Source organism: Myotis daubentonii, chromosome 2 (assembly GCF_963259705.1).
Source record: "Myotis daubentonii chromosome 2, mMyoDau2.1, whole genome shotgun sequence".
NCBI classification, from domain to species: Eukaryota; Metazoa; Chordata; class Mammalia; order Chiroptera; family Vespertilionidae; genus Myotis; species Myotis daubentonii.
Window position 1 is genome coordinate 14,714,214 of NC_081841.1, and position 20,950 is coordinate 14,735,163.

The 20,950-nt window shown below is 45.2% G+C and overlaps 1 protein-coding gene across 1 annotated transcript in view; it reads left to right on the top strand.

Annotated features, from left to right (window-relative positions):
* PAH (phenylalanine hydroxylase) overlaps window positions 1-20,950 on the top strand; it is a 52,910-nt gene that overhangs the window by 21,438 nt on the left and 10,522 nt on the right. The window contains exons 4-6 of the mRNA XM_059681821.1: window positions 9,673-9,761; window positions 17,725-17,792; window positions 20,585-20,781. Of these exons, the coding sequence (XP_059537804.1) occupies window positions 9,673-9,761; window positions 17,725-17,792; window positions 20,585-20,781 (354 nt within the window). The remainder of the gene's footprint in view (window positions 1-9,672; window positions 9,762-17,724; window positions 17,793-20,584; window positions 20,782-20,950) is intronic.

Consider the following 20,950-nt stretch of genomic DNA (forward strand, 5'->3'; position numbering starts at 1 on the left):
CACAGGAGCCACGAAAAGCCAGCCCACACACAGCTCCTTTTTCAGAGATTCTGAGAACTAGCAAATGACCTCTGAGGTCATGCAGCCCAACAGACTCCTTAATTTTTCATGGTACAAAACAGAGGCCGTGACTTGCCTTAAGGCACAGAGGGGATCCGGTGCAGTCGTGGGTAAGCGTGTGTTGAGTGATGCTTTGTGCCAGGCACTGTGCTAGGAGCTGGAGTGACAGAGGGCCACACTGCCTGTCCTTAAGGAGCTCACAGGCTGACGGAGGCAATGAGACACCCAGGTGGATACCATCGAGGGACAGGGGCTGAACATAGCACAGTTTTGATTCCCTAACGGAGTGCTGAGATTTAAAATTGGGTTGACATTCTACCTGGTGGAGAAAAACTCTGAAGACTAAGCCTTTAAAAAAGCACATGTTTTGTGACCCTCATTTCTTCAGATGCTTGCCCGCCCCATCCCATACTGGCTGCCCCTACCTGTCAGGGTTTCCTGGCCTTCACATCCTTGTAACAGAACAGATGCTAGGGACACAGGTGATGCTGAAACTTGGTAAGCTTGCACCTGTGGAGAGAGACGGGCCCTTTGGGCTTCTGGGGGTAGTTCTTGTGAAGTGAAACCTGGGCCCAGAAGCAGATTTTTTTTAGGGGAAACAGCCATCCCTTTGCAAAGTTGCTCTTTCTGCAGAGCTCAGTGGGAGGATGATGAGAGAAAGAAAAGCATCATGGTAGATCTGAACCTTTGATTCTTTTCACTTGACAAAATGCCCTGTCTAGGGAAGGGCTCAGACCATAGGGGCAAGTCTGACAGCAAGTTGAAGTGGGAGATCTGAACCCCTCAAATCAATTAGGCTAAACCACTTTCCATTCTAGTGTTTAAACCATTCAAAAGGCCATGTGGGTGATAGAAAATGAAACTTTTCAGTTTCTTAGTTGCTAAACGTTCCCCACCCAAAAGAGCTTAAGAGAAGGTTAATTATGGTGACAAGTTAAAGAAACCCCTACCTTCTCAAATACCTCCTGGAGAAGCTGATGTGAGTTTAATAGGATTTTAATCCAGGGAGTCTTTTGAATACTTGAGGTCTATTCCCCTGCTACCCTCTCTGCTGATGACTTCAAATCCTTCTTCAACCCAACATAAAAGAGCGTTAATATCTTCCATCGGCCCATCTCCTAATCCTTTTACCTTTGCCTTTGAGTCGTCTGCATGACATTGCGTTTGGAGGGGGGTGGGAAATTCCTACGTGGAGACAGATTGCAGGCAGCAAAAGCAGACGGACCAAATGTTTGGGCTAGACGGAAGTAGAGGATCATCGCCTTTGGAGAAAAGTATCTGTTGGGAATTATTTTCCAAAAGAAAATGGACATTTAGTGGATTTTGTTCAAGCTGTGGTGATTATGAAGATCCTAGTGTGGAAGCAAAAGGAGTCCAGATTGCTCGTGTGTGTGCTTGTGTGTGTGTGCGTGTGTGTGTGGGGGGGGGGCGGGGGGTAGAGGGCTATTTATTTTATTTATTTATCTATTTATCTATCTATCTAGCCTGGGGGCAATTAGGATTTTATTTCTTTTTTATTTGTATCAATTCATGAAGCAATGATTTAAGGGGGAAAATCTCTGCAAGAAGACCTAAAGCATTATACTCATTCCTTTCCTCTCATACATCTCTGCCCCTCCCAGCCCTCTGGAGTTTTCTCTTTTCTGCTTCAATATCGCTGCCCCAAATAGCAGTGCCACGATGAGGCTAAAGTTTCAGATCACTTGTCGGGAGAAGGATAGGGTTTCCTTGGAGGAATCTGAAAAGACCCTGAATTTGGGGCATAATGGTACACACACGTGTGTGTGTGTGTGTGTGTGTGTGTGTGTGTGTGTGATATTTTTTAAGAGACAAGATTTTTCAAAGGTATCTTAACTCTCAAAGAGATGATAAGGATCTTTAGGGAGAACTTGGTTAAGGCTGGAGGGAGGTCCAGATGGTTAGGCGTTTTCCCATTCCCGTCACCCGTGCCTGCCTTTCTTCTCTCCCTTCCTCTGCTCCTCTGTTCTGCGTTCCCTCCTTCTCCTTGTCCCCTTCTCAGTTCCCAACCTCCTCCCATGCCTTTCACTTGGCCCAGGGGTGCCTCTCTGGGCTGTAGATGCTTGTGGTCCTGGGTCTGCAGGAGACCATGTATTTGCATGTTTGTGAAAACGCACAGATTGATGGCCATTTGCAGTCTACCTGGATGCTTGCTGGATGTGTTGATGTTGCCATACGTCCTGGTGGCTGGAAATGGGACTTCTGTTTCAACATATCCCATCTTCCCCAACACCCAGAACTTGCTTCTCCCAGGTCTTACTTCCTTAAACCTTGTCCCGGATCTCCAAGGTGACAGCTGGTGACGTCCTTGTCTAAATCCTTAGGCCTGGCCTGAGTCCTCTGAAGCAAGGGGCGTCGGGGAAGGGCTCCTGGGGGATGATGGACATTCTATGGAAGAGTCTTCAGATTCTTTTTTATCATCCAACTAGAGGCCTGTTGCACAAAAAGATTCGTGCAATAGGCCTTCCCTTCCCCTGGCTGCCGGCACCGGTTTTCCTCCGGCACCCGGGACCCAGGCCTTCGCTCCCACCGGAGCCGCCTCCAAGCCTCTTGTGGCTCTGGTGGCTGGAGGCGCCTTCAGTGGCCGGATGCGCCTTCAAGCCTCTCGTGGCTCCAGCGGCGGGAGCTGCCTTCAGTCTTTGCTCTGCCACTTTGCACCTACATATGCAAATTAATCGCCATCTTTGTTGGTGGTTAATTTGCATATCTCGCTGATTAGCCAATGGGAGGCATAGCGAAGGTATGGTCAATTTCATTCTTTGTCTATTATTAGATAGGATGTAGCTTGACCATAACTCCAGTTGTAAGTGATAGGTAATCAGATCTCAGGGCAATGAGAATGCTCAGAAAACAGAATTCGGTATTTGGGGATAGAGTGGGCAACCTGCAAAAAAACATGTTTATGAGATATTGGCATCTTATAAAGGATTTGGGAGGACAGTTCTCATTTAGATTGGTGAGTGGAATAATGAGCTTACAGGTCATTAAAATATATATATTATTGATTTCAGAGAGAGAAAGTGAGAAGAAGAGAGAGATGGAAACATTGATGGGACAGCAACACCTATTGGCTGCCTCCTGCATGCCCCCTATTGGGGATCAAGCCTGCAACCTGGGTTGTGCCCTGACCAGGAATTGAACAGGTGACTGCCTGGTGCATGTGACCTGCCAGCTGAGCCACACCAGCTGGGCACCTTGCAGGCCATTTAAAAAATGTATTTATTATTTCATTCGTAACCATTTACTCATTCCATCCATTTATTTATTTCAACACATTTTTACTCTTTGTTTCATGGCTAGATCCCTTTCATCCATCCAGTTCTCATTCTCATTTTAACATATGGACAGAGAGAGAGAGCAAATGCTTTGCCTACCATGTCAATTATAGAAGCGGGCTCTGAACCCACCATGCCTGGCCACTGCCCTGTCCAGGAGGGACAGGGAAAGAGACTGGCACCACCAGCCAACATTTGGCTCACTCCTTACCAAGGCTTTCCTAAAGAGTGTTCCTTCTCTAGAAAGCAAGTAGATGCTCCTTCAAAGAGAAAAAACAACAACACATTGAAAGTCTTCATGCTGCTGGATGTTGGTGAACCACCCTCCTCTCTCAGGGGGAGATGTTGTGATTAGCACAGGGACTGCTTTTCTTGGGGGCTGGAGGCCATTGCCTTGGAGGAGAGACACCCAGGAGCCAGGGAGGAGGGGGTGGGGAGCATCCTTCTATTTTGGGCCTAAGAAATGGAGGATTTATTGCTTTCACTGAGACAGGCTGGAGGCAGAAGTCTGGGGCAAGCCTGGGTGCCTCCTTGGCTAAACCCTGGGGCTGGTGAAAGTCTGGTGGAGGGAGGGGGTTAGATGGGATTCAGCCTGCACCTTGAATTGCTATAAATTTAAGGGGCCTGGTCTGACCCGCTGGCCAGGAAGCAGGCTCCAGCCGGCCCATGGGGCCCTTTGGCTCAGGAACCCTCCCAAGCCAGTCTCCTCTTGGTGTCTGAGCTGAGCAGTTGACCCCAACTTAATGAGACCACGACGTGGGTGTCCAGGGCCAGCTCCCCCGCGGGCTGCTTCCCTTGGAACCAAATCAATATTCATTAATGATCTGCCCCTCCCTGTGTGCCTCTGGCTTCACAGAGGGCCTCTGTTGCACCAGGCTGCCTAAGTCATTCATTAACCACCAAAGCCCGGCAGTCCGCGAGGCCATGGAGGGGCTCACAGAGGCCAGCCCACCACCGAGGTATTTGCAAAGGTCATTAATGAACTAATCTGATTTAACTTTTCAAAACAGAGGCCTGGGTCGTGGGGGTCAGTCTCCATTCCCAGCATTGTGAGTGAGACCGGGTGGTGGGGAGGCCTGTGACCTTCACTGAAGAAGAGAAAATGTGTGGGAGGCGCTGAGAACTTAGGTATTAAAAAGTCACTACCTCTAAATCCAGAGAGGCTTGGGATGAAAGGTGGGAGGGCCCCAGGCTGTTCTGGGGATTATCTTCAAGAGCCTTTAGATTCCTGTTCAGGTTGGTCACCTTTCCCTCTCCTGGAGAGAGGACGGGAATCTAAAACCAAGGACCCGTGCACCGCCTACCTTATTCTGAGCCAGCCCAGCACAGCAGTGGAGTCCACAAGCTGCAGAGTTCTAATTCCAGCCCAGGGAGCCCAGGGAGTGTGAGCAAGTCTGTTCATCTCTCTGGGCCTCAGTTTGCTCATCAGTAAAGCAGAAATAATAATGGTACCACCTCAGATGGCTCTGAGAATTTAAGCAGATAATGAAAGGAAAGCGTTTAGCACAGGATTTGGTGCACTGTAAGCTCTCAAAAGAAATGTAACTTTAAAGAAAAAAACAGTAGCTATAATTTTTTGGCTGGGAAACTTGGAAGAGCCCCATTGCAGAGGATGGAGACACAGGACTGGATCCAGCCCTGCCACCAGTGGCCAGCATCACCTTACTTCACTAGATAAGTGTCTCTGTGTAATGAAGACACAGATTGCCCTCCTGCAAGGTCAGTTGCTTCTCACCCCAACCCAGGAGGCCAGTGAGGGATTGGCTGCCTCACCCATTTCACAGATGAGAAGCCAGAGGCTCAGGCATCCAGTGACATGCTCAGAGTCATGCAGTTTGGGGCGGGAGAGAGAAATCTTGAACGCAGGCCTGCTGGCTTCCAGTCCAGGGTGTGCACACCCTTTGAGCAGTATAAAGGTCAGGCACAAATGTAAAGGCTTGGTCCTGACTTTGTCTGGGGTCCTCTGCAGTCTCTGTCCCTGGAGCCCGTGGTGTCCCCACACTGCCTGCTTCACAGCCCTGCTCCGGTTGGCCTCTTCCCCAGAAATCGAGGCCTGTTGGGACCTTGCTCCTATATTCCCAACACCTCGAACTGCCTCTCCTGGGTCTCATTTCCTTCAGCCTTGTTTCTGCTCTCCAAGGGGAGAGCTGGTCAACTCCTCGTCAGGAGGCCTGGCTGGGTCCTCTTTCTGCCCAGACAATACATAGGCTGTATTTAGCTTCACCAAGACTTCAATCCTTTGAGTCTTTGCAAACTTCCCAAATTTGCCACTTTTCTCCACCAAGGGTTCTGAACGAAGTTATGTGGCTCAACTAGTGTTTTCCCTTTGGAGGACACACACACACACACACACACACACACACACACACACACACACAGCCACCCAGAGCTGAAAATATTCTGGTTCTGCTGCCCTCTGGCGTTCAGTTGAGAAACTGCCAGCATGCACAGCTGTGAATTAAGGTGGGGGCCCAAAGGCTTCTATTTGTGGGATAGAGATCTTTGTTTCTTTGGTGAGAGGAGAAACAGAAATGGTAGGGGCTATGCATTTTGGGAGCGGAACACATGTAGTGACGATACTTCCAGAAACAAGCGAGGTTGCACACAGATTGAACCAGAAGTGTGTTTTCAGGTGTCTAGGCCAGCCTCAGCCCGGCACAGGCATCCCATAGGTCTGGGAATCTGAAACCCAAAAGGGATTGCAGCAGCAAGTGAATCCAAACACTCACATTTTATGGAGAAGGGAACTGAGGCCCAGGATTAGAAAGCCTGTTAATATCAGAGCTGGGTTGACCACCAGCTTCCCGATTCTAGTCTTGCTTCTCCCCCATCTTTTCCCTCCTCCCCCTCCTCCTCCCCCCACCTCTAAATATTATCATCATTAAGATCGTTGTCATCCTAATGGTTAACCCTGAGCCCTTATGTTGGGTCAGTCACTGTGCTGGGATTGTCACATTGGCTAATTTAATTCATGCAATAAGACAGATAGTTTTTGTCCATTTTGTGGATAAAGAAACTAAGGCTCCGAGAGGTAAAATGCTTGCTCAATTATACAAAAAATAAGTGGCAGACCTTCTAGCTTTGATGGAAGGCTTTCTCTTTTGTCCTCTGCTATGTTGAGCTAAGGGCAGAGTAAAAATAATTCCCTGAAGTTTGTAGCTGAGCAATAATAGTGCGGTTGACCCTTGAACAACAGAAGGTTAGGGGCACTGACCCCTGTACTGTGTCAAAAACCCAAGTATCACTTAACTCCCCCAAAACTTAACTAACCACTAACAGCCTGCTGTTGACCAAACGCTTTACTGATAACAAACGATCGATGAATACATATTGAAAAAAATCCATGTACAGGTGGACCTGTGCAGTTCAAACCTGTGTTGCGCAAGGGTCAACTGTATTTATGATGTGCTGGTACTGTTCTTAGCAAGTCACATATATTAACTCATTTACCCTCATATTGTTCCTCTAAAGTAGTACTTTATAGCACTATTATTATCCCCATTTTATTGCTACAAAGACTGAGGCACAAAGAAGTTCTGGGTGCCACAGATAGTCAGCACAGAGACTGTGTTCCAGCCCCAACTGTCCAACTCTGTTCCTGTTGTTTTATCATCACAGGGAGCTGATTGGGAGATAAGCGCTGGGCTTTGAGGCCATGGAAACCCCAGGTGGGAAGCTGCAAAGACAATCAGGCAGGCAGCTGTCCAAACCAGTGTGCTCTGCCCCCAGCCCCTGTGGTGGGGTGGATTCATGGTTAAGGCCTGAGACGGCGGAATAGCCGGGCCTGAGTTAGAATTCTGACCATTTTTTTCTCACAGTGTGTGTTGGGGTTTGCCCCTCAACCTCTCTGTACCTGAGCTTCCTCATTGTAATATGGGGAGACCAATAGCACCCACCTCATAGGTCAAATACTTAGAATGGCACCCAATGTTACTTTTTATTACTCGCATAGCACCTCAGACCTATGGAAACAAGGCTCTGGTGACCCAGTGGTCGGCAAACTGCGGCCCCTTGAGTGTGGCTCTTCCACAAAATACCACGTGCTGGCACGCATGTACAGTGCGATTGAAACTTCGTGGCCACACTCAACAGGCCAAAGAGCTGCATGTGGCTCGTGAGCCACAGTTTGCCGACCACTGCGTCTAGTCTAAATGAACCTCTATTTTTAAAAATTTTAAAAAAATGAACCTTTATTAATGCTGCTGAGAAAAGCCTCTTGTTTTGGTGGACTGTGTAGATCATGGATGACATTTCCCCAGTCTGACCACTAGATGGCATACATGTTCTTTCCTGCACAACCTGAGCCTTTGAGCAGAATCAGAAATAACTTGCCCCAGACGGAAAGCTACCTTTTATGGGCCTGACACTGGGCTGCACGCCTTGCCTACATTCTTATTTACTTCTCACAGCAATCCTCATATTAAAAGAGGCATTCCAACCAAAATGCTAAGCAAGCACCTGGTACATGGTAAGGCCTCAAAAAATGTTTGCTGTTCTTCCCAAAATTGTTGCTGTTATCCCCATTTTTATAGCTAGGACTGAAGCACAGGGAGGATAAGTAGGTAGTTGGAGCCTGGATTCAAACACAGGCCAGGCTGACTGCAAGTTCATCATCCTTTCCCCTAAATCTCATTTCAGGGGAATGAGGGGTGCCTTGGGCTCACTTCACTGTCTGTCCACCATGTCTTCTTATGTCCTCTACTTATTTTCGGGGTCCACCACTTTCTTACTCCTGTGTGATTATAAAAGTTATTTAGGCTTTTCAGAGCCTCAGTTTCTCATCTGAACAATAGGAGTCATAATACCTTCCCAATGTTGGAGACACTTCAGAAATAGCAACTAAACCACAGTTAACACTCCATGCATGATGGTTACTATTATTAATGCCTTACATGTTAACATGACCAGACTTCTTTCCTTCCTTCCTCCCTCCTTTCCTTCCTTTCCTTCCTTCCTTCCTTCCTTCCTTCCTTCCTTCCTTCCTTCCTTCCTTCCTTCCTTCCTCCCTTCCTTCCTTCCTTCCTTTTCTCCTTCCTCTCTTTTCCCCTTTTTTTCTTCCTTTCCTCCCTCTTTTCCTCCTATGCACCTGGAACTACGGTGCACTCATAGTTCCTACCCTCATGGACCTTACAATCCAAAATGTCCTAGTCTCTGTTCATTCCTGGGACAATGCCACTCCTAGGATGCCTTCTTTCCTGTAGGCCACAGCGATTTGGGTGCCACCACCTACTCTTTTTCCTGGGGCCCCTCTCTCTGCATGACCAATGTCTGCAGGCCACACAGCTCAGACCCCATCTTCTTTCCCATTATGCTGCTCCCAACACACGCAAGCCCGTGGATTCCCTGGATTCTGCTGAGCATCCTCAAATCCTGCCACCTGGCTCCATTCATTCTGCTTCGCCAGGGGTTTCCAAATGGCTTTGGCATCCAAAGAGTCTGCCAGGATGCCTGGGGGCCGTTGGGAGGGAGACCTGTGATAGGCAGATGGGGTCTCACGGGCTCATCCTTGCTGACAATAGAACAGCTCTGGTTTAATCTGGGTTACATTCTGGGGTTGCATATATATTCTGCTGCTAAAGAAAAACATCAAAAACTGTTCCACTCTACTATGATGGGTGGGAGGGAGATGAATTTTGAGATAATTCAGAGAAAATCTCCAGGAAAGAGAAAATGTTTGGGAATGTGTCTTAAAATTAGTTTCCAAGATGCTAATTGAAATAGGCAGAGGGAGAAAGACAAATACTGCATGGTATCACTTATATATAGACCCTAAAAAATAAGTTAAACTCATAGAAACAGAGAGTAGGTAAGTAGTTGCCAGGAGCTGAGGGTGGAGGAAATAGGAGATGGTAAAAGGCTACAAATTTTCAGCTATAAGGTGAATAAGGTTCGAGGATCTAATATATAAAACAGTGATATAGTTGGTAATACTGTATTGTATACTCGCAATTACCTAAGAGAGTGGAACTTAAATGTTCATACCCCTCCAAAAGAAGATAAATATGTGTGAGGTGATGGATGTGCTAATTAAAACGTGTGCTGGCATCCTTTCAATGTATACATATATCAAATCACAGTCATGTACCCTTCAAATATCTTAGCATTTTGTCACTTATACTTAAACAAAGCTGAAATTAAAAAAAAAGGTTTTGAGGGAAATGGGATATAGTGTTTGAATCAGTAATTTGGTGGCTGTCTGGAACTCCACTTTCACCACCATTGACTTGACTAATTGGGGCCGATTGCATACTTCTGACTTCTGACCTTGACTGTGTCCTGCCAATCTGCCACTCAGGACTTTGCTCTTTCTGTGTTGCAGTGCCCTGGTTCCCAAGGACCATTCAAGATCTGGACAGATTTGCCAACCAGATCCTCAGCTATGGAGCGGAACTGGATGCAGACCACCCCGTGAGTCCATGGCCCTGCCCATGAGATGCTTTTGGTTCCTCCCCATCCTATTCTGGAGCAATGTGTCTTTATTTGTTTTCTTGTACAGCAGTTGTTTATTGAGTGCCTACTCACTCATCATAATCATCATCATAGCCATTATTATTGTTGGATCAAATATGGGTTATATCTAGAAACCATTGTTTATATATAACATATGCATGTAAGTGTGTGCACACACACACACTCAGATATGTAAGTAATCTTTATTTTTCTGACTTTCTACAATCACAGAGGTTTAATTCAAGTGCTTGGGAGACAGAAAAGTCTACTAACAACTCTGCCAGATCTATGGGGCGTGGGGAGTGGTGACATTGAACTAGATCTTGAAAACTGAGTGGAAGATGCTAGTCAAACAAGGAGACAGGAGGCAGTACCATCTGAGGGAACAGTACATGCGAAGGTTCAGGGTCCTGAAAGTACCTGGAATATTTTAGAAGGACTGGTTGGTGTGGTAGGTATGAAGGTCAGGTTTTAAAAGATCTGACGTACCAGACAGAGAAATCAGACTGTGTTCCATGACCTGTGGGCAGGGGGGTGGGTCCTTTAATGGCTTCTGGTTAGAGGACCAGGGTGAGGCGAGTTTATCCCCATTTTCTGTGGGGTCAGGGGTCCTGGGATGGAGCAGCCCAGCCTGGCTCAGAGCCAGTTGTAGCAGCCTCTATAGGCAAGAGGTGCAACCATGATCATGTTGACTGTCCTTTACTGTCTGCCCAGGCAAGTTGCTCCATTCGTCTTTAAATGACTTGAAGGTTGTTTCCATTTGCAGTGGGTTAGTCTAACACTAAGGGACTGTCTGTGTTTTACTCACAGTCTAATTTCTCTTCACGTCACGCGGGTCCTTACAGTTGAGTAAGTTGTGAATGGCCCCCCCTTTGACATGTCTCTGGGACCTCTTGGCTGGGGGCCCTGAGAGCAAAGCATCTTCAAAGATATGGTTTCTCTGCAAAGCCGTCTGATGACCTTTGATCCAGCCAATGGGGTTGGCCCATCATGGCCTTTCTCCTCTTACCAACCTCCAGTACCCCTTCCCTGCCCCACGTCCTTTCCATTGGGCACACCCCCTGTCATTTGGGGATGTGAGAGCAGAGGCCAGTCCATAGACATGGCCATCTCCCCACCTCTCTCCTGGTGTCTGTCTTCTGAGAGGCAGATGGGGTTGATCTTAAAACTCTGGAGTTAATTTCTCCTTACAGGCCCAGCCCACATCTTTGGCTCCCTGGCCTCTCAGTGACATGCACTTTATCGTAAAAATACAATTTATCAGGTACACTGTCCTCCTGAGGAGAGGCCAGGCTCTCCCTGTTCCTTCCTGTGGCTTCTCATCCGATCTGGGAAGAGATGGGCCAAGAACAGAACAGGCCCTCCAGGGTGTGGGCAGAGGTGTTCCTCGGAGAGGACCCTCTGTTCCTCTCTGTCCCACAGGCTCAGGAGGAGCGCGCCTCACCCTGACCCCTGCTCTTGGCAGTAGGCACTGAGGTTTGACCCAATAGCCCACACCAGGGCCTCCAACACAGCCGCGCTGGAAAATGAGCCAGGGAAGGATTGTTCCCAAAACAGAGATGAAGAGGAATGAAATAGGCTAGCTGTATCAGCTCCTGCATCCTGCCATCTCTTCATCCCTGTCCTCTGTCTGCCTTCCACTTGTGCTTATTAAGCACATTTCTTGAGCATGGATTGTGTACCAGGCACTGTGCTAAATGCTTTCCCTGCATTTTAAAAACTTAAAAGTTTTAACCTGTGGGAAGGTTGTACTTTCTCATTTTCCGATGAGAAATCTCAGCCGGAGAGGGCTGTGTGGGCTCCTGTGTCCGTGAGCCATGTCCCAGGCCATGTGCAGGGAAGGGGGCTGAACTGATTAATGAAACAGGATATCTTCTTTCCAGGAGCCTTCAGTTGTAAGGTTGAGAGAAGAAGGGAGAGTGGCTATTGTTCCCAAAGGGATGACAGTGGGGTTGAGGGTGCAATCCTAAGCCTGGCAAGCAGAATCCAAGTGGTTTGTTTGATTTCCATTTCTAAAAGCAATTCTCCTTTCTCCAACTGTTCTCAGCCTCTGTGCTCGGGTCCACATTGCTTCCTTTGCCAGCGATGCTTTTCCTTACCCCCCAGCTGCCCTTTCCTTGCTGGAAGTCCTCTATTTACTTTTAAGGCCCAACTCATATATCTTGGCCTCCCTAGAGCCTCCCATCCAGCTGGTCTCCAGGCCCAGTGGTTCCCACACTCATGCTGTAGAGCTGTGTCCCTGTGATTTATACTTTGAGCACAGAGTATCAGGTCAAAATAAATTCACCATGTCATGACTTATAATAACCTCACAGGAGCCATAAGATATATGCAAGTGAGACATATGCATGTGACCTGAACTAGAGTCTATGAAAAAGATCTCACGATCAAGGGGGGAAATGCTGTGTTCTAGAACCCCATTTTCAGCATTTACAAGTTCCATGGTCTCATTAGAGGTTTTGGAAAGTCCTGAAAAAATGAAACTCATTTCACCTAATGGTTCTCAAACTTATTTACCCATGGAACCCCTTATTGACCCTTACCAACATTATCTTGAATGGTAGTGTTCCGTGGAATACAGTTTGGGTAATATTTGGCTAAATCATAAAGCAAAAATGTATATGAGTAAACACCAGGTTTACTGCTATGCTATCAGTTTGAATGTCACTGTGGGCAGAATGGTTAGGGAGGAGTTCCCAACCAGGGTAGGCTAACTGCTTACTTATCAAACAGCCCCTAAACCTCCATGGCTTAACCCAAGGAAAGTTTATTTCCAGTTTAATCAATAGGGAAATCGCTCCACACAGTCTTGCAGAGATCAAGTCTCCTTCCAACTAAGGGCTGTACCCTCCTCCAAGTCCTTGGAGCCTCAGTATGGTGCCCATGCATGAAAAAGACAGAGAATGGCTCCTGGGAGGTTCATATGGGCCAGGATGGAAGGTGACTCACATCTCTTCACTCAAATTCCACTGACTACAGCTCAGTCACAGGCCCACAACTAACTTAGTAAGGATGCAGAGAAAAGTAGTTTAGCAATGTTCTCAGAGATAATGAAGGGGATACCAGCAGCCCCTACCACACAGACCCCAACCTCAGAGCTCTCTCTTTCAGTTTCCCTCACACCTGCCTCTGTGTCTAGATGAAGACCCACACTGGAGGGAGCTTTCAGTGGGGAAAATGTGAGCAAACGCACCTGTTCTGTGTTTATTTCTGTTCTTGATCCAAGTCTCTCAAACTGCTTTTCAATCTTTCATGGTACAGGCATTAACTTTTCCTACTCGCCAATAAGAGCCTGCTCTTCCCCAAGACCAGGACTATATTTCCAATACTTGTCTCCTTTTCTCTTCCTTCTGCTCACCTACCTGAGGGCCTGTCAGAACCTATCCTAAAAGTCAACCAGTTGAGTCATCATCAATGACTTGTTGCATTCCAACTAAGTTGCTCTGACAAAGTGTAATTTTTTAAAAAGTTAGAAACAACACTGTTATACAGGTATATATAGTGAACATGTGTCAAAGATCCATGGACTCAGGAATGGGGAACCCAGCAAGATGATAAAGATGGTGCAAAGGAAGACACAAGAGACCAAAGTATGTCTGGTCATTGAAAAATAGAGATCTGGAATAAGATCGCAAAGATGGTTATACAAATTACCAATGTCCCAGAAGGCGGGAAAGCCATAACTGCGGGTGTTCTCTTTTCGACTGGACAGAAATAATTTGCAACAGGATCATAAAATAAATATTTTGGAACTTTGAATAAATATTACTTAGCGTCCAACTTTGAAGTGTTGGGGCCTTACTAAGTTGTAAATTGCACTTCAAGCAAATGTCCATGCCCCTGGAGCACACAGTGAGCTTGTTAAATAGTGATCTGATAGGACTTTGAAAAGGCACACCGTAACATTTGTTTTGCTTAAGGTTTGCATAATTTTTAATAGGTCTTACTCAGGAGTGTGCCAAATATGCCAGGCTCAGAAAATCCAGTGATAAGTAAGACAAACACATTCCTGAATTAAATAATTATTAACAAGTATAATGATTGTGCCATGCCGGTGTGGTTCAGTGGTTGAGCATCAACCTATGAACCAGGAGGTCACTGTTCAATTCCTAGTCAGAGCACATGCCTGGGTTTTGGGCTCCATCCTCAGTAGTGGGCATACAGGAGGCAGCCAATCAATGATTCTCTCTTATCAATGTTTCTATCTTTCTCTCCCTCTCCCTTCCTCTCTGAAATCAATAAAAATATATTTTTTAAAAAAGTATAATGATTGTCCAAAAGGAAAAACACTCAGTTTGCTGAGGGAGTGTATTGTAGAAGAAAACCAATAAACTGGAAAAATCAAGGATGGTGTGATGTAAACCAAGATGGAAAGACTGAGCAGTAGCTTATTGGTCTGAGAAAGTGAGGAAGAGTATTCCAATCAGAGGGAGCAGAATGTATGAAGGCCTCCATGTGGGAGGAAAAGCATGGTGTGTTTAAAGAATTAAAATAAGAGCAACCTGGACAAATTTGGATATATAATATGTAGTTCTGCACAGAGTTGGAAATATAGGTAGGGCAGGATCACATAAAGCCCTGTGGACTATGTTCAGGATTTTAGACTGTATCCCAAAAGTGATGAGAAGCCATTGAAAGTTTCTAAGGAGGGGAGCACCCCCACCAGATTTGCATTTTGTTAAATCTACATGGACTAAAGTGAAGAGAGATGGCTTGGGGGAGGAGACAAAGAAAGCAGTTACAGTAGTCCAGGCAAGGAAAGATGGCGGCCTGAATTAAGTTGTAGCAGTGAGAATAAAGTAAAAAAGGACAGATTCAAGATATTTGAAAGGAAAAATGGACAAAAATTGATTATTGAATGTGAAAGTAAGAGAGGAGGAGAGAAGTAAAACAATGACTTCTCGGCCTGGGCAACCAGGTGTCCAAATCCTTTCTAGAACAGGCTTCTTGGCATTATTGGTGGGGACCATGGCTGACAACATACAGTGGACAAGGGTGGGGGGCATGCTCGCACTGCCCTTGTCTCTTGGCTTACACATCTTTGGCCCATACCTAGAGGATGGCAATGGTAGATATTTTAAAAAAATGCCACTTTGAAAATCTTGTCTCCTGTGTATCATCCTTCCTCCAGTTGGCTTGGGACCAATAGGATGCAAAAAGGCTCTTACTATTGGCCTAGATGAACTATAAATAAATAGCAAGGTAAGAATTCTATAGATGCGGTTTAAGAAGCCCAAGGATGGGTGATGGACTCAGTGACCATTCCAGAGAGTATATCCTTTTTATGTTCAAAGCCAGATTTCTCAGCTTTGGGTTTTTTCCACCATTGTGCCCCAAAGCATCATTTTTTGAGTGACTCCATTATACTCAGAATTTTACTTGATCTAATCCACCCCACCCTGTGAGGTAGCTTCCATTAACTGTCTCATTTTACTGATGAAGAAACTAAGGCTGTGAGAGGTGAACTGGCCAACCCCAGGCCATTCTCCTAGTGATTGAATGGGTTAATAATCCAATAATTCAACCCAGCCTGTCTAACTTTTTTGTTTTAGGTTAAAATTTACCTTTAGTTATTTTACTTTTTTTCCAATTACAGTGGACATTAATGTTACTTTATTAGTTCCAGCCTGTGTGACTAAAGATGGCATTTCTGAGGTTTAAGCTTAGCCATGTTATCAAGAAATAATGACGTAAGATCTCTGTCTAGAAGGATACTCAGAACTTTTTTATATAGCTACCCTTTCCCCCAAAGCCCCAGAAAAACAAAATCACATGCTTCAACACCCTCAGGAAACAAAAATCCTGAGAATAAGAAAAGTGATTGTGTGTAGACTTTGCACCCTGTAGAATTCTCTGTACTTTCTTCCATCTGTCCTCCCCTCTCCCCCTTCCCCTCATCACTTCTTCACCAGCAATATATTTTCCTGTCAAAACATACTTGGTTACCCGCAGTGCAACCCAAATTGCTGCTATTAGCCTAATTGAGACAGGGTGATTATAAATAAATTACATGCAGTGTTTCTGACATTGCTGCTGTTAGACTAAATTGAGACAGGATGATTAGTCACCGCCGACTGTAGCTTCATTCAGAGTGTATTCCATGTGGTGTGGAGGCCCTGTGGTCGCCCGGAAGCCCAAAGGATGGAAGGCTAGCTCCCTGAGAGATAGACTTCCAGGTTATAGCTCCCTTTCACTGGTAATAGGGAGAGCAAAAGTCCATGTAGCCTAGTTCGTGGGGTCCCCTTGCAGGCTAATAATGAACTTTTTAGTGACTTTGAGTTAAAAAGAACTGTGGTTAGAAACCATCCCACTGGATACATGATTTTATTTCAAGCTTTTTTTTTTCACTGATGGAAAAATATTTAAACTACCTAGACAAAGTACATCACAGATTAAAGACAGAGAGCCCAAAGGGGAAGATAAATTGTCTTGGACACCCCTTTTCTGGAGGCGACATGATGAGGTGGAAATCTATGGGTTAAGGATATTCTTCTCTTGTCTCCCTGGTTTTTAGCTTCAACCCTCAAACCTCTACTCATCAGCCTGGTTAGGACCAGAAAACCTGAGTGGAGATCCTGGTTCTTTAGTTGAGGGTTCTTGGGCAGATGGTTCTCTGAGCTTCACCTTCCTCATATCTAGATCAAAATGTAGAAATAGATATTCTTCAAGGCACCTGGAAAGTGCAGAGGTCTACACTTCATACTTAGGGGATGTTTAAAGCCATTTACTACTGATTGTTAAATAAGACTGAGAGGTAAGGATGACAGCCACGATCAAGCCTTAATGATTGACACCCATTAAATTTATATTTTGAGTTCTCAGTATGGAGATGTGCTCTTCTTTTAGCCCCGTAGATGGCTTCATGAAAGAGTATATTAGTGCTGCTTGGAAATAAAATCATGGTGCCCAATTTTCCTATCACATCAACTCATCTTCTCCCAGAAGAAGTAGACTCAGTGGTAGTTCTAATTTTTCAGAGTCCTAGCTTTTCTATAGAAATTAATGATGCAAAACCATGCATTGCTCTAGGGAAAACAAGTTATTTTTTGTAATAATCACATCATAGAATTTTTCTAAATTAATAATTACTTAACTTATCTGGAAGTTAGGTTTGGAATGAAAAAAAATGTCTGGTGATTTTACTTTACTTTTCCAGGGTGAAACATCTGGATTACTCTATTTTTCAAATCATATACATATAAGTAAGACCATACAGTATTTGTTTTCACTGTCTGACTTATTTCCCTTAGCACAATGCTGTCAAAGTTCATCCATATTGTCAGAAGGTTTTTCTCTTCTGTTTTATGGCTGAATAAATGCATATAGGCAATGGAATATTATTCATTCACTCATCAATGAATCCTTAGGTTGTTTCCATTTTTTGGCTATTGAGAATTATGCTACAATTAACATGAGGGTGCATATTTTCTTCAAAATAATGTACCTCACAAATGTGTTGTGAGAGTTATACATAAAATAAGTTTCTAGCACAGACTGGCACATAGTAGGCAATCAATAAATGGTATTTTTTAAAATTGCAGTGGCAGTAAGCATGTATTGTTTGTCTATCAAGAAGTTAGGAGGCAATGCTAGATACTTATCATTAGTCAAACATTTAGTGGATATTGTATATCTTCATCATAGATATCAATCCTACCAGCTTGATCTAATTTAGCAAGTTTACAAGTTAGAAATGCTATGAATGAGATTTCTTTAAAACCTGTACACTATTTGCACTTTGGAATCCCATCGCACAGGGGCTCAGTAAATTGAGGGTATTGCTTATGATGCATCGCTCATATTGGTGGGAGAGCTTACCCTTGGTTTAAAGCTGAGACTTTATTTTCAGGGTATAATCAAGGGAAGGTGCTCAAGGCTCTCACTCAAAGCTTTGAGATACCAAGTGTCTCCTTTCTCCTAGGGCTTTAAAGATCCTGTGTACCGAGCAAGACGGAAGTATTTTGCTGACATAGCCTACAACTACCGACAGTAAGTCTGCTTGATTGTTGGGGGGAGGAGCACACTCCTAGACTGCCTCTTCCTTGCCTAAGTTTGGAAAAAACCAGCATGAAGAGTCCTGCCTGGTGCGTGTGTGTGTGTGCGCACGCGTGTGTGTGTGTGTGTGCTCGACCCCCCTTTAATAACACCTGTTTTAAAAAATGCTACTAGACAAAACAAAATTACCCACTGCGCCAGGGCCCAGCTCTCATCAGGCTTTGTTGTGTAATTACGCCGTGATGTCTGAAGTAATTATAAAAGGCCTCAGTGCTGAATAAAAGAGCCTCTGGTATTCTCCACATTAAACATGGAAGGAGAAAGAGCATCATTTACATTCAGGAGTTGGCTGCTTTGCTGAAATAATGAATCTGAGGTTTCAGGCGCGCCAGCCTCAGCGTTCTTCTTTCATCCCATCTGACCCAGCTGCAAAGGGCAATTTTCAGATGAGTGTCTTTTTCCCCCGTCTGGGATTCTATGCTCCTCTTCTGACTTCTTTTAGCCAAAAGAAAATGCAAATATTAAATATGTTATTTGGAGGAGAACTGGTGAGCTATTGTGAGTCCCCAGGAACTTCAGATGTTCCCATGGGAAACAGTGTCTGGAGGTCTGAGCTCCGTTCCTGAGTTAAGGGCATGAGAAAAGGCGTCTACAAGAAGAAACTTAGCAATTCACCAGAACTCTGAGTAATGGTTCTTTAACAACTTTGAGGGAGATAAAGGAGATGGTAGGGCTCTGTATTCAGAAGACAAAGTCACCTTTCAAATGAGGAAGGTTCCTTCTCTGAATGACTCCTGGTAATAGAGAGATCCAGAACCGTGCTGACCTTGGCCTAGCACATGTGGGTTTTGGCTGGTGGCAAGCGGGAATCACAGAACATGATCTCTCTCTCCTGTCCTTACCGTTGCCCCAATATGGTCAGGTGGACACCATCAAATCAGATATTGACAGGAGTCCTTCTTTAGCTGATCAATAAGAATAGGTCTCATTTACCTGTGTTATCTCCCTGCTCTGTCTGGGGCTTTGCTCAATGCTTTATGCACATTATTTCATTTAGTCTTTATAGTGACTCCCCATTTTCCTGATGGAAAAACTACAGCTTGAAACAAGTAACTTGCCAAAGTCATATATTAGCAGGTGGCATGCTCTGATTTTGAACTTAGACTTGTTTAGCTCCAAAGTCATTCTCAGTCACTCACATGGGTGTCTGGGGACTCTCAGAGTCAGGAGACTGTACTTCTCCATAGATTTCACTTCCTGCTGGTTTCTCTCCTCCCTTTCTGAGGTTTCTTCTCAGTCTCCTCTGGCCAATTCCTCCCACCCCAGAAATTGTAACATCTTTCAGGACTCAACTTTGGACCCCTTCCTTGGCTTCTGCCACCCTCCATGCAAACAGCCCCCACATTCGGGTCTCTAGCACCTTCTCAATAATTGTTCCACATGGGGATCAAACTTAGGCACCATGAATCATAGTCCCAGTATAGTGATCAGTTGATAAAATGTGTCTCCAAATAGCCCATGTAATAGCTGCACAGGCTCAGAGAGGTTTACTAAATTGCCCAAGGCCATTTAGCTATGAACTGACGCAGCCAAGTATTGAACCCAACTCTGTTTCAAAAACCTGTTATTTCCCTTCATCAGCACTTAGCCCTGAAATAATGGTGCAGCCTTAGGTGGGAGTCCACCTGATGTCCTTTCCACAATCACTGCTGGCCATTACAGAACCCCCGAGCTTGTCTTGCTTTCAATACTTAAGCAAAAATCAGTCTCTGCCCCCTCATCCCTGCCCACCTGTAGGCCATCGCAGTGCTTTCCTGTGAGCTACACTTCTGAAAAGGCAGGAGTGACCTAGTTTGGAGCCTGATGATGAGCCATTATTCTGAGATAAACAGTCTTGCCTTGTCCCAGACACTGTGTATCCTGTTAGGAAATAGGCCTACAGCCCACAGAACAGTCACGGGTCTTCGAAATCAGGCTTTCTTTGGTTTTCTTTTATTTCACTATTCATAACACAGCTCATTCTTAGATAGTTTTCAAAAGGACTATTCAAACTAATGACTCTTGAACTATAGCATGTCATCTGAGAACTTATAGGAATCTAGATGCCTGGGCCCTCCCTCCCCACTGATTCCGGATCTACAGGGCAGGGCCCACAAGCTCCCTGTAGTTCTGTTATGCCATAGCGGAAGATGCTAGATAAGCAGATCTTGTACCTAGCATGCATTTAAATACCTCTGGAACTTCCCAGGGACCCAAATATCAAATCCAGCAAGTGCATCCCCACTAAACAAGGGTCTTAAACTCATGGTGCACATATTCAATCCACTTTAGCCCACAATTGCTTTATTTGACATAATACAAAACTTTAATTGAACTCTGGTGCTTTAATTGAACTTGGATGCCATTGTTTAGAAAGAGAATGCATTCTTCAGTTGTCTCAACCCCACCCTCCTATTGCCTATACCTGCTACTTTATATATTTACATTACCTGCCTGGCCCCTGAAGGTAAGTGAATTTCCACCTTACGTAAACAATTGGAGAGATAAGAGAGCAGAAAGGCCAAGTGATTTCCCAATGTGACTGCAAATCATTGGGGCAGTTGATGAGGTGAGACCTTGTATCATTGCTTAACCAATTCAGTTGAATGTTTCCTACATCGAGAAGTGGAATTTTCCTCTTTCAAATAACTTACATAATCCACTGGAGTCCAGGTGGTGGCACCTCTGCTAACACTCCTTCATGCACTGGCCCTGCCAGAGACAAATATCTCATGCCTGTGTTCTAGTGGGCAACCCATTCCTCGAGTGGAATACACGGAGGAGGAAAAGAAAACCTGGGGCACGGTGTTCAAGACCCTGAAGTCCTTGTATAAAACCCACGCTTGCTATGAGCACAACCACATCTTCCCACTTCTGGAAAAGTATTGTGGCTTCCGTGAAGATAACATTCCCCAGCTGGAGGAGGTGTCTCAGTTTCTGCAGAGTAAGTGCACATCAGGGTCAAAGGTAAAAGGACAGGAGGAGAGGGCAATAAATGGAGGCCAGTGTGAGTGTGCCGATGGCAATGCGTGCAGGTTGATTCTCCCAGGAAAAATGGAATGTCACTGCTGAGCTCTGCCTCACTTCCAGCCTCCGCTGTTAATCTACTCTCA